The sequence below is a fragment of the Cydia amplana genome, chromosome 6, assembly GCF_948474715.1.
Source record: "Cydia amplana chromosome 6, ilCydAmpl1.1, whole genome shotgun sequence".
Classification (NCBI taxonomy): Eukaryota; Metazoa; Arthropoda; class Insecta; order Lepidoptera; family Tortricidae; genus Cydia; species Cydia amplana.
The window spans coordinates 9,698,046-9,714,740 of NC_086074.1; the positions used below are offsets into that span (position 1 = coordinate 9,698,046).

At 37.7% G+C, this 16,695-nt stretch overlaps 1 protein-coding gene across 1 annotated transcript in view; it reads right to left on the reverse strand.

Annotated features, from left to right (window-relative positions):
- The window catches only part of LOC134648825 (ecdysone-inducible protein E75), a 168,049-nt gene extending 152,206 nt beyond the window's left edge, over window positions 1-15,843 (reverse strand). Inside the window, exon 1 of the mRNA XM_063503393.1 lies at window positions 15,409-15,843. Within this exon, the coding sequence (XP_063359463.1) occupies window positions 15,409-15,664 (256 nt within the window). The 5' untranslated portion in view covers window positions 15,665-15,843. The remainder of the gene's footprint in view (window positions 1-15,408) is intronic.
- Window positions 15,844-16,695: the final 852 nt, after the last annotated feature.

Sequence of the window (16,695 nt, forward strand, 5' to 3'; positions counted from 1 at the left end):
TTCTTATAGTTTCGGAAAAAAGAGGCTGTGACATACGGACGGACAGACGGACAGACGGACAGACAGACATGACGAATCTATAAGGGTTCCGTTTTTTGCCACTTGGCTACGGAACCCTAAAATAAGATTAATCTGAATCAGCCTCCTGAATTTTGTTGATAGATGTACTCGTTGTAGTTACTATTAGTCTATAATGTCGTGGCCAGAGATGTGACTTATTTGAAATACTTGTATTTAAAATGCAAATACAAAATGCAAAATACCTATTTTGTATTTTGTATTTAAATACCTTTTGAAGAAAACTATTTTGTATTTTATTTGAAATAGTTTTGGGACCTATTTTCTATTTTCAAAATACAAAATACTTTATAGTAGGTAGGTAATGTAGGTAGGAGTTACAATCTCTTCTGATGTTACAATCCTGGCAACTCTCTCATTCTTTTAACATGGAACTGTTGAATCTGTTTAGTAACGTCGCACATAAAGTGTAATCTTGAGTGTTGGGAGGGTTTCAAGGCACGAGAGGAGAACAAACTTTTCTGCCCTGGTGAAACACAATCGAGACGTTTTCATCACACTAACGAGAGGCATTATACTAGCTGTGAAACATTACAAAGTAATGCTTTTAAAAGTTGGCCGATATAAAACATCATTCATACCTACATCCTACCGGTTAATATGAGCAACTAGAAATTTGCACTTTAGATATGGGATTGACTTCAAAGAATAAAGAGAGTCTTTTCAACTCGGAAATTCCGAGTAATACTTCTTAATTCAGACTAGGTATTCACTACTCAGAATACCTTTTATTGAAAAGTATTTGTATTTTAAAAAAGTATTTTGAAAATACCTATTTCGTATTTTGTATTTAAATACAAATTCAAAAACTATTTTGTATTTTGCATTTGAAATAGTATTATCAAGGAAGTATTTGTATTTTGTATTTAAATACTTTTTATAAAGTATTTTTCGCATCTCTGGTCGTGGCATCACAAGTTTCGTGGTCTTGGGTGCTCACGTGCGAGGCCGAAGCGTGGGCTAGCTCCCTCCGACAGCCACCATATTTAGGGGCCTTTATTTTTACACACGCGGCCATTGACACGCATCGAACATCGAACAAACAATGATGAGAGCTTGTCAGCCATTGCTAAATTGCGCGGTGGTTTATGGAAAAAAACAAATGAAGTCATGATTTTAATGGTCCTATTCTGTTTTAATTTGTACTTGTTAGAGTGACGTTAAAATGTGTGTTAGTCAGGTATGCCAAACTATGTAATGGAACTTATGTCTTAGAAGTAAGATTTGAACATCTGGCCGTAAAATAATTAAAATAAGATAAGTAATCTACCTACATTTTCTTCAAGTTTACCAAGTATTTCAAATTAAAATAATGAGTGTGTGTGGTTAATACGGGATCAAAAACGGCACCTCTGAAATTGCAAGCGTCTATGGGACACTATGATGGTGGATGGTAAACTCTTACCGTATCAATATCATATACCAGATGTATATACTTACTCAAAACGTTCGTTTGTATTGTTAGATTTTATTTGAAATCGTCCGAATTAGAGAAAGTGCTTTTATTTTAAGGTGGTTCGACTAGGTTACTCAAAGCTTAACCCTCGGTAGATGGTGCCACTTTCGCAAAATTTCATATTTTATTTTTTTATGGAATGGTCTTGGTATTTGTATACTTAAAAGTATGTTTAGCGAACTCTTTAAGTAAATATTGAACTATTAAAATAAACATTGAATACTTCATTGTGCAAAAACCACCCTTTAAAGTCGACGGAGTGTTGCTGTCATGCTTTTTCCTACTATAACTCACACATGCAAACAGTGTTTCCGTGATGCTTATAGTACCTAGACAATTTCACACAACGTAAGTATACTGCAATAGCGTTACGGTATGTTCGTGGAAATACGTGCAAGAGGATTGGGGTTCAAGACTCGTGCGAGTAGGTAATTTCTTTTTGTTTATTTTTGTCCTTTTTGTGTTATCTTACCTTTAAACGAGCAATTATTATATATATATTTATTTATATATTTGGATGATATCAGAAACGGCTCTAACGATTTCGATGAAATTTGCTATAAGGGGTTTGATCTCTTAGCTAGGTCTGATCTGTGAGAAAACGCGCATTTTTGCGCGATATTCAATCTCTTCTTCCTCGCGTGGGGTCCGCTCGGCAACTAATCCCAGAATTGGCATGGGCACTATTTTTTACGAAAGCGACTGCCCTGACCTTCCAACCCAGAGAGTAAACTTATTAGTCCGGTTTCCTCACATTGGTTTCTTTCACCGAAAAATAGGTATCGGTATATAAATAGGTTCCGGTAAATAGGTATCAAATGATATTTCGTACAAAAGTTCCGAAAAATCATTGGTACGACGGTACGAGCCGGGGTTAGAACCCGCGACCTCCGGATTGCAAGTCGCACGCTCTTTCCGCTAGGCCACCAGCGCTTCCCCCAGATATTCAGTATCATCATCATCACTATCACTGCATAGTAGATATGAGCGCCGCGCCGGCGCGCCGCCGCCGCCGACAAAATTTTCGCGCCGCCGCCGCCGACGCTGTGCTATCGGCGTGGCATCGGCGTGACCTTGGTACTTACTACTACTTTTGGAATCAGATAATATATTTTTAATCGAGTTTAGATCATTAACGGCGCCACTTCGAATAGTTTATAGGCATTCAAAAGGTATTTTAGGCCCATATAATTCAAAAATATCGAAGGCAAATGCAAACTTATCTGTCTAGTAACCGCGCTACTAGTCTTGGGGAAACGAATTTATTTAATATCAATTTTAACATCAATATGCTTGTAATAAACATACTGATTTCCTTCCATTTTTATTGTGGAACATTCCACATTACAATTTATAGATTGTATATATACACTAGACATATGTTAATCACAATGAAAAAATTAACTGTGATCAACTCTGGCTAACGTGAGACTCGAACCCACATCTTTGGATTACCGATCCAATGCATAACTAATTTTGCCAGCTAACCATCCGTCATTTACCGCGAATTTAACCATTGCAAGCATGGTTAAACTTCTTTAAAAGGTATAAAATGGGGTTAATTTTGAGATATTAAGCGTTTCCACGTCCAAATGTCCGGCAGTTGGCTTCGCACGGAAGGGCGTCGGAATCGGGTCTCAATTAAACTTGGCCACTGTTCAAATTTCAAGCTTTGCTCTCTCGCAGCTCAATCTTTGGCCTTGTATCGCTCGCATGGAATTAAGCCGCTATCTGAACCTGCAAGTTTTTGGCCCTGTTTGGAGCTCAACTTTCGGCCTGTTTTAAAACGGTTGAGCATTGGTACTTATCCGATCTTAGCTCCATTGCAGCTCGGCCTTTGGCGTCGCACGAATGCGCCCGCAGGAAAGCTCCAGATCTTTAACACTATGGCTTCAGTCTTTATCGGCCTGCGCCCTCGCTCTGCTCTCTTGCAGCTCGGCCTCGCACAGAAGCGCGCCGCAATCGGCGCTTCAGGCGTTCGACCGTCAGCCAAGCTTACACTTGGCGTTCGATTCTTAGATGTATGCTAACCTGCAGCTCATCCTCTAGCCTCGCATTGGAAGGCGTCGAAATCAAGGTCTTCGGTGTTACATGGAGCTCGGCGCTGCTGGGCCTCACTTTTTGACATAAATCGGTTTTGTTGACTTGATATTGGTTAATGATGACGGAGCTCGATTTTCTTTGGACTGTCGACAAGACGTTTCCCTGATACAGTCAATCCGCAATTTTTAACTTATCACAAAAGATAAGAGCCTCGCTAAGATCTTCCGGCCAGAGCCTCGCCAAGATTAAGACCGCCTCTGATGCCGCGCGATACCGCTTATCCACAGTTTATACGATATCATTTTTTTTTCGTACCATTATTCAATAAATTATCCTTGAAAATAAAAAATGCATTTATTTCATAACTTTCTTACAGCAAAAACATGTTTTTTCGGTAAAATTTTGGTTTGAATTCTTCTTTCATTAATCGAAGGTGTTTCAAGGCCACGCCGCCGATTCGCCGCCGCCGCCGACCAATTTTGACCGGCGCGCCGCCGCCGGCTAAATGCCTATCGGCGCTCATATCTACTGCATAGTATAAAACAAAGTCGCTTTCTGTCTGTCTGTCTGTATGCTTAGATCTTTAAAACTACGCAACGGATTTTGATGCGGTTTTTTTTAATAGATAGAGTGATTCAAGAGGAAGGTTTATGTATAATTTGTTAACCCGTGCGAAGCCGGGGCGGGTAGCTATTATCAATAAATTACATTATCAACGTTTTAAAAAAAAAAACAATACCTGATTTTCACAGATTATGATCTTTTTGGGTTCTTCCAACTCAGAATCACTAGCATATTCTTGTTGAATCCTGAAGCTAATATAAAAACTATGTCCCAAATATTTGTATAGAAGTTTTAGTTTCCGCTACGTCACGCAGGCTGGGAAACATTTTTGATACTAAAACCTGACGTGATGACCGACATTTTAGGATATCTTTTTATGCTAGGATGGAGAATACCTACTGACGATTCTTAATAGAATAAGCCCAAGGAAGTCCAGTTTGTAAGTGTCAGGTATCAGTTTTTTTTAAAGCGCTAATAGTTTGTTCTACAAGTAAAGCAGTCCCTTACTGCCCAGCCTCTAATAAAGTAGTAGGTAATTGTAAAATAAAATAAAAGGAAAACATTTTTTTTTGAATTCTAGTACCTACAGTACATTTTTTCATATTTGTTATCCGTAGTAGTCCCTGTACCTGAAAGAAATATAATATCATGAATCATGATAGAAAAAAATATCTAATGTAATAGGAAGAAAGATGATGCAACAATATGGATTCTAATAAAGTTATAATCAAGTTATACCTTTTTTACATACCTGGTAAAGTCTATTTTTTTATTCGGTAGACTGAAATGACAGTTAATAGTATGAAATGACATTTCATGTTCATACTATTAACTGTCATTTCAGTCTACCGAATAAAAAAATAGACTTTAGTAACTAGTAATAATTGTGTTTTTCATTCATAGACAAAATTCTATTATTTTCAACCACAGGAAATGTTATACATTTCTTTTTTATTGCTGTGAGGATGTCCTGATTGTAAAAATCAAAGAGATTAGGTAGAGTATAATTTCTAATTATCTTTGTAAAAATTAAACGAATACGCTTAGCCCATATTTAATCCATCGATTTTTGAAAATAAGAAAAATTAAATAAAAATAAAAAACAACACGAAATTTAGGTTTAAAAAAAATTACAAAAAGTTATGTCCCAGCATACAATGACTGGGGTTTGAACCGGGAACCTTCCGTTTGTAAGCAAAAAAGCGACTGTTTACAAAACGCGCCATGATAGTTCTTAGCTAAGCTGACGAACTTCGGGTACTTATTCAACAAAATCGGGTACGTCAACAAAATTGCACTAAACATGACGGCACTTCAAATTCACGCCGTGGTCAGCCCGGCAACGTCGGAAATGGTATGGCAACGTCGCAAATGTATCCGTACACGACATTTGTGACGCACACATACGTAAAATCTTGGAGGATACAACTAAACGGAGTAGCCATTAACAGGCTTTCCCCTCTGTCGAAAATAGGCGGCCTACGGTCATACACAATGTATGGACTGACGTTTATCTGACATGGCTATTTTTACGTTACGCATACATTTGACGTTCCCCTCCCCCGCAAAAATCGGCAGACTGTTTTGTACAGAAAATTACAGGCATGGCGTCTCCGTTTGATTATATCCTCCAAGCGTAAAATTGATGAAAAGTTAACTATGATTTTTGCATGATTTCTGTATGAAATATTGTTTTCCTATTCATTTAGCGAAAATGAATATTCGAAAGAAGATAAATGCGGAAATATTTATGTAGTAATAGTGTGTAATTACTTAATGAAAGTCGATTGAATTTTGTATGAAAATCGAACCACCTTAAGCAACATTCGAAGTTCGGACACCTAAAAATCCAACCGCACCTACGGTGTAAAAAAATAGGCCAAGTGCGAGTCGGACTCGCGCACGGAGGGTTCCGTACCATTACGCAAAAAAAGGCAAAAAAAAACAACACGTTTGTTGTACGGGAGCCCATCTTAAATATTTATTTTATTCTGTTTTTAGTAATTGTTGTTATAGCGGCAACAGAAATTCGTCATCTGTGAAAATTTCAACCGTCTAGCGGCTAGCTATTACGGTTCATGAGATACAGCCTGGTGACAGACAGACGTGCAGACAGAAGGATAGACATACAGACAGACTGACAGACACCGACAGTGGAGTCTTAGTAATAGGCTCCCATTTTTACCCTTTGGATGCGGAACCCTAAAAACGGGACACAAAAATTGTAACAACAATAATCAACATGCTAATGTTTTGATCTAAAATATGCTGCTGACACTCTGAAACATACGCAGCACATTTTCCACTAACAATAAATAATTCTAGCTGAATGTTAGAACAAACGTTGCCCGGGCAAGCCCTCTAACCGTGAATATTCTAACCTTCAACCTGCTCGCGCTCAAGGTCCTGATGCACCCGGGAGCCGGGAGCCATCGATCGCCCGTGGCCATGGCAACGCGAGCTCTGCGCTGTGGCGGTGGGTCATGAACACATCTCTGCTGTGATTGCTTCCGATATGGAATTAGGCACCTACAGTGGAAATGATTTATTTAGCAGTGCACTTTGAGTGCTTTCCGGGAATAATGTTTTCGTTTGTGTAAACTACATGTCAGAAAGATTGTCTCAGGTAATTAGGGTAGTAATCATTAAAATATATTTAAGACATGCCTGGGTCATATCTATGTACAGGGATTTAGCATATTTTATGTAAATATCGCCATAGTTAAGGGCTATAAAGAATTTTTTTATTGGACTTAGGTATAAACAGGATTTCTTATCATATTATTACTATATCAGAAAAGCCAACTCAAACTTGAAAATATTCAAAATAATAACAACTAATTTCGATCACCTATTATAATAACTAAACTACGTTGTACGTACATTTATTATCTAAATTGAATTGTTGTCTACAGGAAATACATTTTTTGTATGAATACCTACGTATTTTTTTTACCCGGGATATTATTTTTAACCGACTTCCAAATCTAAAAGGAGGTTATCAATTCGGTTGTATGTTTTTTTTTTTTTTTGTTTGTTACTCCATATCTCCGTCATTACTGGACCGATTTTGAATTTTTTTTTTGTGATTGTATGTATATGCATACAGATTGGTCCCGTTTTTGTCAAAACCCAGTTCTGATGATGGGATCCATGAGGAATCGAGGGAACTCCTCAAATCTTAAAGGCATACGTATAGAATTTTATATATTTTCATCAGAAAATCAAGCATTTACATTACAAACTGTGGCATTTGATGAAGTGGAACTGCTGATGATGATCAGAACAGAACTCTTCAACGACGCATAGTACACGTTTTGTGATTTTGAATTTCGATTTTAACTTGGACTGGGCCCCGGACTCCGGACTCGGACCCGTACTCGGACTCGGACCCGGACTCGGATCCGGACACGGACCCGGACCTTGACCCGGAAAACCACTATCATACCTAAACTAAATAAACCACTATGATTACCATAAAATGTATGGCCAAGTCATTATACGTATTACAAATTAAAGATATCTAGATTCTCTTGTATCACTTATTATTTGTAAGCAGTTATGAGCTAAATGATGCTAAATAAAGTTATTTTATTATTATTTATTTATTTTATTATCTTATTGATACGGTTTTAACACCCCCTGGCACTGATTAAAATAACCGACTTGGTTTCACATTATATCTCAAAACTTTTTTGTAGTAAAAGCGGTGCGAGACTGGCACCTTTTTACATGTAATGTTTTTGATGGGTACATATTACCAAATAAAGTATAAGCGCCGTTAAGTGGGTCCAGGCTAGTAGTTAGAGAAGTCGGTTTTTTTCTATTAAAGATTATTACCTATGCGTATAATATCGTGCTTCCCATGTCATTGGTAGCAAAAACCTGTACGAGTTGTAAATTTGCTATAAACAATATTTTTTGTTGTCGCTGAAGTCTTTCCAATTCTCATCTGTGTATGGCCACATTTTTTTCTTTGTTATGATTTTATTGCGTAAAAGCAATAGCATAAAGCAATGTTACATTGCGGATTTCTTATCAGCGACCTTCGCTACGAGTCATTACGTTTTCCACGTTGAAAAGAAGTACATACCTAGTTATTCTCCGTATAAATATACATCTATCGTCATTGAGTTTCATCCGTATGTATCTACCTATTTCACGTTTACTGCGCAAATCTCATGGTGAGACGATGGAGTGATATAAATCACAGAAGGCAGGCGTACCTATTCCCTTTTTAAAAATATGAACTTGATTTGAGGCTAGCCTTTGCGCACCTCGCTTGTAGCAATTTATAAGCGAGCGGGATGCGCTGATGTCAAATCAATATCAAAACAACATATTGAAATACGCCTCCACGTTTTTATTTCTATTAGTCTTGATCAGTCAGTATGAATCTGCTTGCATTACTTTTCCGGGCATACATGCAGTTATTTCGTTGTATTGTAATTTGGCTTTATATATTTTACGCTATAAACAGCTTTTGAAAATATCAAAAGAAAATTAATTCAATATGTCTCCTGCTCCTATTTTATTTGGGATTATTATGTTATTATATACTTATTAGAAAGACACCCAACAAATCATATATTTGACGTCCTAATAATAATGTACCTATCATGCTGCATATATCCACAAACCCCTACTATTTTAATTTTATCATCATTGAGAGCGTCAGATGAGATGAGACACGTGTTCCGAAAATATACAACGATCGGCCCTGACCCCCGTAGGTTACGAGGGGGTGAGCGGGCAAAGGGGGCGATGGATAGACCTTTCCGAATTTCACTTGTTTCCATACCAACGGTTAAAAGCATTTTAGGGACAAAACAAGTTGGAAAAATGTCGCTTTCTGGGAAATACAGTTTCATCCACTTAGTTATAAGTAGATTAGGTACCTATGTTATGTAACAATTTATGTGTCGCGAGTGACGCGCCGTGACCTCCGCCAAGGTTGCTGCGAGCACTTCCCTGTACTCAATCGTCCATTATGTGTACTAGTACTAGTACTGGCTTGACTAGTTTATTCGCACCTCGATAGCATAGAGCCATCTCAACATTGTTTTCCGAGTCGACATTAAGTATATACAGGATGTTTCCTGTAACAGGAGCAATAAATTAAACTAAAGGCTGTACTCCTCAAACTGACCAACTTCAGCAACTTTTAAAAATTATGAATCCTTTAGACTTCCTCTTTTTCATACAAAATAAATATTGCCTTCAATGTACGCTGACATCAGTGTGTTTGACGTTGCTTGTCACGCTTTAAACATAACAAAATTTGCAATACTTTGCGTCTTAGAATAAACTTTAAAGTGTAATAAAAATCAAAACATGAGTTATTTTCAAAAGTTGCTGAACAAATGTTGGTCAGTTTGAGGAGTACAGCCTACAGTTTAATTTATTGCTCCTGTTACAGGAAGCATCCTGTATATAGGTAATGAAATAATTAGAACGTTTGGTATGTAGGTGAAAATCTGTTGCTACCTAACTACTTAACACATAAAATGTCACAATTTTTTGTGTTTGTGTTTAATAGTCTCCACATTTAGCTCCTTGCACCACCTGTTGACTTTTGTATGAGTTCTACATTTCCTGCTACCCTAGGGTTGTCTGGAAGAGATCGCTTTTTTAGCGATAAGACTGCCTTTTGTTACCTGGTTCTATTGTCTGTTAAATTTCCTTTGTAATTTTACATGTATCTGAAATTTATGATTATTGGTGCAATAAAGAATATTTCCTTACCTACTTAGGTACCTACTTTATTTATTTTTTTAATTTTCAGGGATTTCCATGTTTTAAGATGTTTAATTAGAGTAAGTTCCCATGAGCTACTAAAAACTTTAGACTTTTTTTAACCCTATTGACTAAAACTGAATCTTGCTACTGAGACAACATAGATACATGCACAAACACTAGCATGAAGTTGAAGATAATATGCCAAACATAAGTAAGTTAAGTAATAGGTTATCTGCATCTACCTAATATTAGATATTATATAAATACAAACCTAGCTATCAGGAAGAGCAAAAGCGATTATATACCTACGTAAATAGTCAGTTAGCTTGAAACATAATCACGTATCGCGTATCAGTAGGAAGTAATTTGCTCTTACAGAAGGTTACGTTGATAATGATAACACATACATAGAAATAATATTTACTACCGTAAAATGGGGTGAGTAGGGACAAAACTGACAATCAAACCTCGATAACATTTTATTTTTACATTATGCAAACTGAATGGTGTATATGTCTGCGGCCGATCGTAAGATCAGGCATATCGTGTGTAATGTGGTAAATGTCCACTTTTAGTGTTTAGCAGTAACGCTTTGGTTTACTGCGACATAAACGCATATTGCTTGTGTCAGTGCAACCTAACGTGTATAAAACAATAGGCATTTAGAGAATAAACGTTCAGAATGTTCATATACTAGCACACATAAGGTGTTTGACATCTACTCCCATCACCCGCTCGAAACAATATATAACAAGTACTATCTTGATATCTAACGTGAAATTCCTAGGCATATCGTGAAACGTGAAAATCTTTGACCCGTTCTCTGAGTCGACGGAGCCCCGCCACGCGGGGCTCCTATTTCTGGGCAGTTTGCCCTTCGGGCATCTAAAGCAACCTAACGAACCTATCCTACCTATATATTGGTTTAATGTCACAATCGTCAAAACATTACACAGAAACATTACGATCTGCATGATCTTACGATCGGCCGCCGACATATATAATAAGTGTTCCGGACGTTTGTATTTTAGTTTGTTTTATTTTGGGTACTAGTTCCATTTCAACTTTGACGATAAACAGGAAATCCCACCTCACCCCGTAGTCCCTCGTAATTGGGGTGAGATAGCATTTCATACAAAGGTGATTTTGGAAGATTGTTGGATCATTATGAGTATTACTATAGCTCCATTTAAAATTGAAATACATTATTTTTGTAGCAGTAGCCTTAAAATCCCATCTAATCCCTTCTCTCCCCATTCATAACCCAACTCTCCCTGCGAACCCTACTCACCCCATTTTACGGTATAGAGAGAATTATGTTGAAACGTATATATTCGTGTCCTCGTCCTTGCATAAGCGAAAATTACTGTGATAAGGATGTGTATAAGTTTGGAAACGCAATTTTGGCAAATAGCGAGTCCATGGCCACGCCAGAACGGCTAGAATCAATAAAATCTTATCTTATAATCTGTATCACATTCCGCACATCAAGGTAAAACAATAGGTAGCAACTTTTAATTACGTTCTTATGTGTCTTTAGCAAGGAAACATTAGATTTGTTTTAATTAAAAAATAAAGAATTATACCTACCGTGATTCTGCGTACTCATTCTAATAAATCATTAGTAGATACTACACGTGGAACATATATTATTATTAATTTCATAATTTTGATTTATGCTATTTTACTCTACTTTTCTGCCCATATAAGTTAAATTCTGTATCACAAAAATATGCACACACACGCACACCTTAAACTCTGGCTTTGAAAATTACCTTTCATAATTATTTCATTTCAATACCTCTAGATTATTTCTTATAAGGATAGTGTTATAAAGCATTTGTCAGTTATCTAATCTATCTAATACCTTTAAACGAGCAATTCTTGTTTATATATATATATATTTCGGGGATCTCGGAAACGGCTCTAACGATTTCGATTAAATTTGCTATATGGGGGTTTTTGGGGGCGAAAAATCGATCTAGCTAGGTCTTATCTCTGGGAAAACGCGCATTTTCAAATTTTTTTATGCTTTTCACCTAGATATTTAGATTTATTTATCAGACCACATAAGTGCTAGACGGATATAGACACGATATGCTACCGGTACGATGCAGACCGGTCGGTCGGTCATTTTGATCCATATTGTTGGTGGTGGTACTTAATCAAAATAACCGGCACGTGACTCAGCGGACAACTTAGTGTCATAACAATGATACGGTGATATGCAGTGCAGGGCTCGCAAACAAGCAGGGTGCAGGGGTCCCGCACCTGCGTTGCGCCCGCGCCGCTGACATTGTCAGATAAGCACCGACTATTATTTTGCCCAATGTCACATTGACCTCAATGACACCGACGCGTCATCAACACACGTCGCTGTGACCTTGCCATATTTATCTAATCTTGCCGTCCGCGAAAATAAAGTTAACAGGATTACTTTCAACAGGTAGGTCACGTGTGTTATAATGTGTTACGAAAGTATTCGCGTGCTTCTCGAGATTATCAATATATCAAGTAGTGATGTACCGACTATTGACTTGGCCGACTAGCCGACTAGGCGCTCGGATGGCCGATTCGCCGATTAGTCGGCCGACTAGTCGGCTAGTCGGCCAGATCATTAATTTGGTTTAAGTTCTATTCAGATGCACTAAACAACAATCGTTCGCGCTATTTATCATATTATAGTAATGCTAAAAAATTAAATAAAATAAATAAAAAAATCCTAAGGCTATATTTCATACGTCGACCGGACAACCGGACATAAGATAGCGACCACACGGTCAATATTTTGAACAACAGTTTTCGTAAGTACCCTAAATAGGAATCTGGGTAAAATAGGTGAAAAGTTTATGAAAATATTTGCTGTTTATTTCCTTTTGTCCTGTTTTTCTGTCACTTATATAACTGCCGACTAATCGGCCATTTTTGCCGACTAGTCATCGACTAATCGCCGACTACAAATGAGGGGCCGGATAGTCGGCTTTCCCGACTAGTCGGCGATCAAGACGTTTTGTCTTAAATTACAATTTGAATGCACGCGTTCGTTCGTTCAAATCTGCTATATTTCATTGAATAGCGTGATCTGCTGCTAAAATATTAAAGACTTCTGCATTTTATCATCCGACAGATAAAAATATGTACCTATCATGTGCGTATTTTTATTATGCAAATACAATATATGCCCCACTCCCCAGTGCTCATAATTGCATTATTTCTATGCCATATTGCCGATGCATTGCAACAATACTATGTGGTTTGATAAATACGACCTTCGTAACGCGTCATCACCCGGAAATTACTGCTAGCTGTTGCCGCTTTGTTACAATTTTCCGAAGTAGGAAGTAGAAATCCTCAGTCAATGCAGAGTAAAATTGTTCTTATTATGAGCGTATGATAGTGACCCTGAAACGGTGACCTAGTGTTCAGGAGAAGCCTCTGCGCTCGGCGGGAAGTCCTGAAATAGGATCTTCTAACACGTCAGACATTTGGCGGTTAGATCTTGATGTGCTCTAGTTATGATTTAATCAACTATTAACCATTAACATTGTTAAGGTAATATTTGACTTTTTTTATTGGTTGGACGAATTGATACTTGGTGGATCCTAATTATTATTATTTTCAATTTTAAGACCATAAAACGCGCAAAAACAAAAGGATCAAAAATGTCCCATATGCATGAACGTAATTTTCCCGCGCGCTGTTTCGCCGACTAATAAAATTGGTGGAATTGCCAATGGGACCTCCTATATCCTACACAAAATGCGCGTAAAAATCGATCTTGGAAATAGGGGTCACATGACCGGAACAATGAAGTGTATATTTTATTCTAAAAGTCAACAAATTATTATTTTAAGAAAATTAAACCCATATAATATTTAAGGAAGGTTTAATATTTTTGAATCTGGCTCTTGTACATCTAATTATTAGAGCACAGACACTAGGGTTTGCTCCCGGGAAATACCGGTACCGAAAGTACCGGGAATTCCCGGGATTTAGAGCCAAGCAAAGAACCGGGATTTCAAAATTAAAATCCCGGTACTCCCGGGATTTTTAGGACTAAAATTTCCGGTACAATATTTGACTGCTTTCTGTTACTTAGCATGAAATATCATGTTTTATAAAGAAAATAAATATATTTTATCAATCTAAGGCTGATGGTAATACTTTTACGGCTGACCACTACATTAAAATAAATTTAAAAAATCAATGGGTTTGACAATGCCGACAATATAAAAGTGCGTAATTTGATACTTTAAGTTAAGGGCATAAATGTTTGTACAATAAATAATTTTATACGAATAATTAGTTATTTCATATTTGTATACTAACTAGAAGCAAAAATAGAGACAATTTTGTAATTAATAAAATACTACTTTTAATTCACATTCAAACACGGTATAAGAAACTCACATTTGATAATGATATTTTAAATGAATTAATAATTCTGGCTGAATAATTTCTTGATTGGTCGTATTGATAGTTCTGTTATTATATGTTCGAAGGTTCACAGCCCATTTTGAACGCATGCGAAAATTATCAATTTTTTTTCATCCTTTTCACAAAACGTCTTACATATTTAAAAAAAATGATGATATTACTGAACCACAATTCAGTTTTTGCCAATCAAAGATAGTAAAAATATCATGTAGCTTAGGAAAAAGAAACAAATTATATTAATGATTGTGTGACTTAAAGACACATATTATGGTACAAAAAAAATGTGTACCTTCACTGTGCTACTTTTTTATTGTTTTAAGAAAGAGTCGTGGTCGTTTTACGCTTTTTTTACTGAAAATTGATGTGAAAACTGATTTTTGAAGGCAGTACCGAAAGTACCGAAAATACCGGGAAATCCCGGTTCCATTTTTGCCCGGTACCGAAAATCCCGGTTCTTTTAAATAGTACCGGTTCTGCAATCCCTAACAGACACCATCTCTATGTCACGGGCCCTTGGCCTAGTAGGCCTAGTAGGGGTCGACAAACCGCGGCTCGCGAGACGCATGCGGCTCTTTGGGAGTCCGATTGCGGCTTTTCAAGCAAGTAATTACATCTTCCAATGTCTTAAGCCACTGAAAACACCATTTGCGGCTCATTAACATTCATAAAACTGGTGATTTCTACTGAGGTTAGCTCTTCTTCTCAAAAGTAGGTAAGCCGATAGTAGTTAAGGGTTGGTGATTTAGATCACGCACCTTTATGAAATTGTTTTGTAAAAGTCAAAGCAATATTAGATACTTACTTATAATGAAAAAATCTGCCCTTAAACATTGTTGGAATAATTTCGTATTTTATTACAATTATTTTAACTACCCACATTAAAAACATCTCCAAATTCAGTAAGGGTGAATTTGTATGACCTCAGTTACTTCTACAAACTAGTGAGTACGTAGTGATAGGTACCTAGTGTCAAGTAAGAGTGACAGTTAATGCGCATAACACGTCTGCCACTGGTCTGCGACCATGTGCCTATTGACCTAGGTCCAACGTGACTTCCTCATTGCGATACATAGTAGTAGGTCTCTACTTACCTAGATCGGGAATGGAGCTGGAAGGTTCCTCGAAGGACGGCGGCTTGTGGAGCCTCGGCTGCGGCGGGGGCGGCGGCGGCGGCGGGCGCATGCACTGGATCACCGAGTGCGTGGGCGCTGGCATAAGAACCGGCGCGCGGAACTCCTTCCCAGGAGGTGCCGGCAGCTCCAGCCTTCTCACGCCGGGCAGCATCTCCGGCTCATAACCATTGTCCATAGGCTCGCGCTTAGGCGACATCTTCGGATAACACTGCATTGTTCCTTAATTAATTTTGGTAAGTCTCTGTCTTAAAACTTTAAAACAGTCATAAAAAGATTCTACACATTCTTCATCAACAATTCATGAGCACGAAAAGTACTGAAGTCATTTTTTATTTGTTTATTAAGCATCAAATGCAAGGGCGGGAATGTTGCAAGCCGGCGCCGGGCGCGTACTCGTATCGTGCGTGCGGTGCAGCGAGCGCCGCGAACGCGAGACTCGTCCGCTCGCCGCGGGCAACTTTCTCTCACTGGCAGGCGGTCGCGGCCGGACGAAAGTGAATCTGCAGCGTGCGCCCCGCCGCCCGCGCGCCGCGCCCGCCCTCATCTCACCCTCAGGTGTCCTGCACCGCCCGCCCAGCGTCGCTGACGCCGATGCAACGCCCATCCGACATCAACTTTAACCTTAACTCTGACCTTTGCTGGGGTGCACTGCACTCTCCACCTGCGGTTATTACACCTTACTACATTTATTTAGCTTTAAAAAAATATATAATTTCAAGTGTTTAAAAAAGTCCTCATTACCATCTCGTTATATTTATTTGCCTTTGTTACAAAATTCATGAAATTATTTTTAAAGAAAAAATTATCCCCCCCTGTCATTAACTAATTATTAGATATACTTAATCTGAAAAAAATTCATGGCTCGTTAAAATTAAACTAATATCGTATTGGTAAGTACCGAAATAAAAGACTATTAAGTACTTTATTTTATTTAAAAAATGCCTTAGTTTCCAAATTATAAAATATACTTTCAAACTATATATGTACCTACATAAGAAAGAAAAATAAACACTTGTCTTAAATTCCGGGCAATTAAATTAGTTTATAATATATAACCAGTGATCGTTAATTTTCCAGCAATTTTGGTGCAGCATTGTTGGTTAAAAGCATCTGTATGCCCTACTGTAGGTGGAATAGATAATTAGGGTTAATAACAGTAATATTAACCTTAACCAATCCTCTCCCTAGAAAAAAATTGAAGAAAATCCTTTATTTTTACTATGCTGCACCAAAATTGCTGGAAAA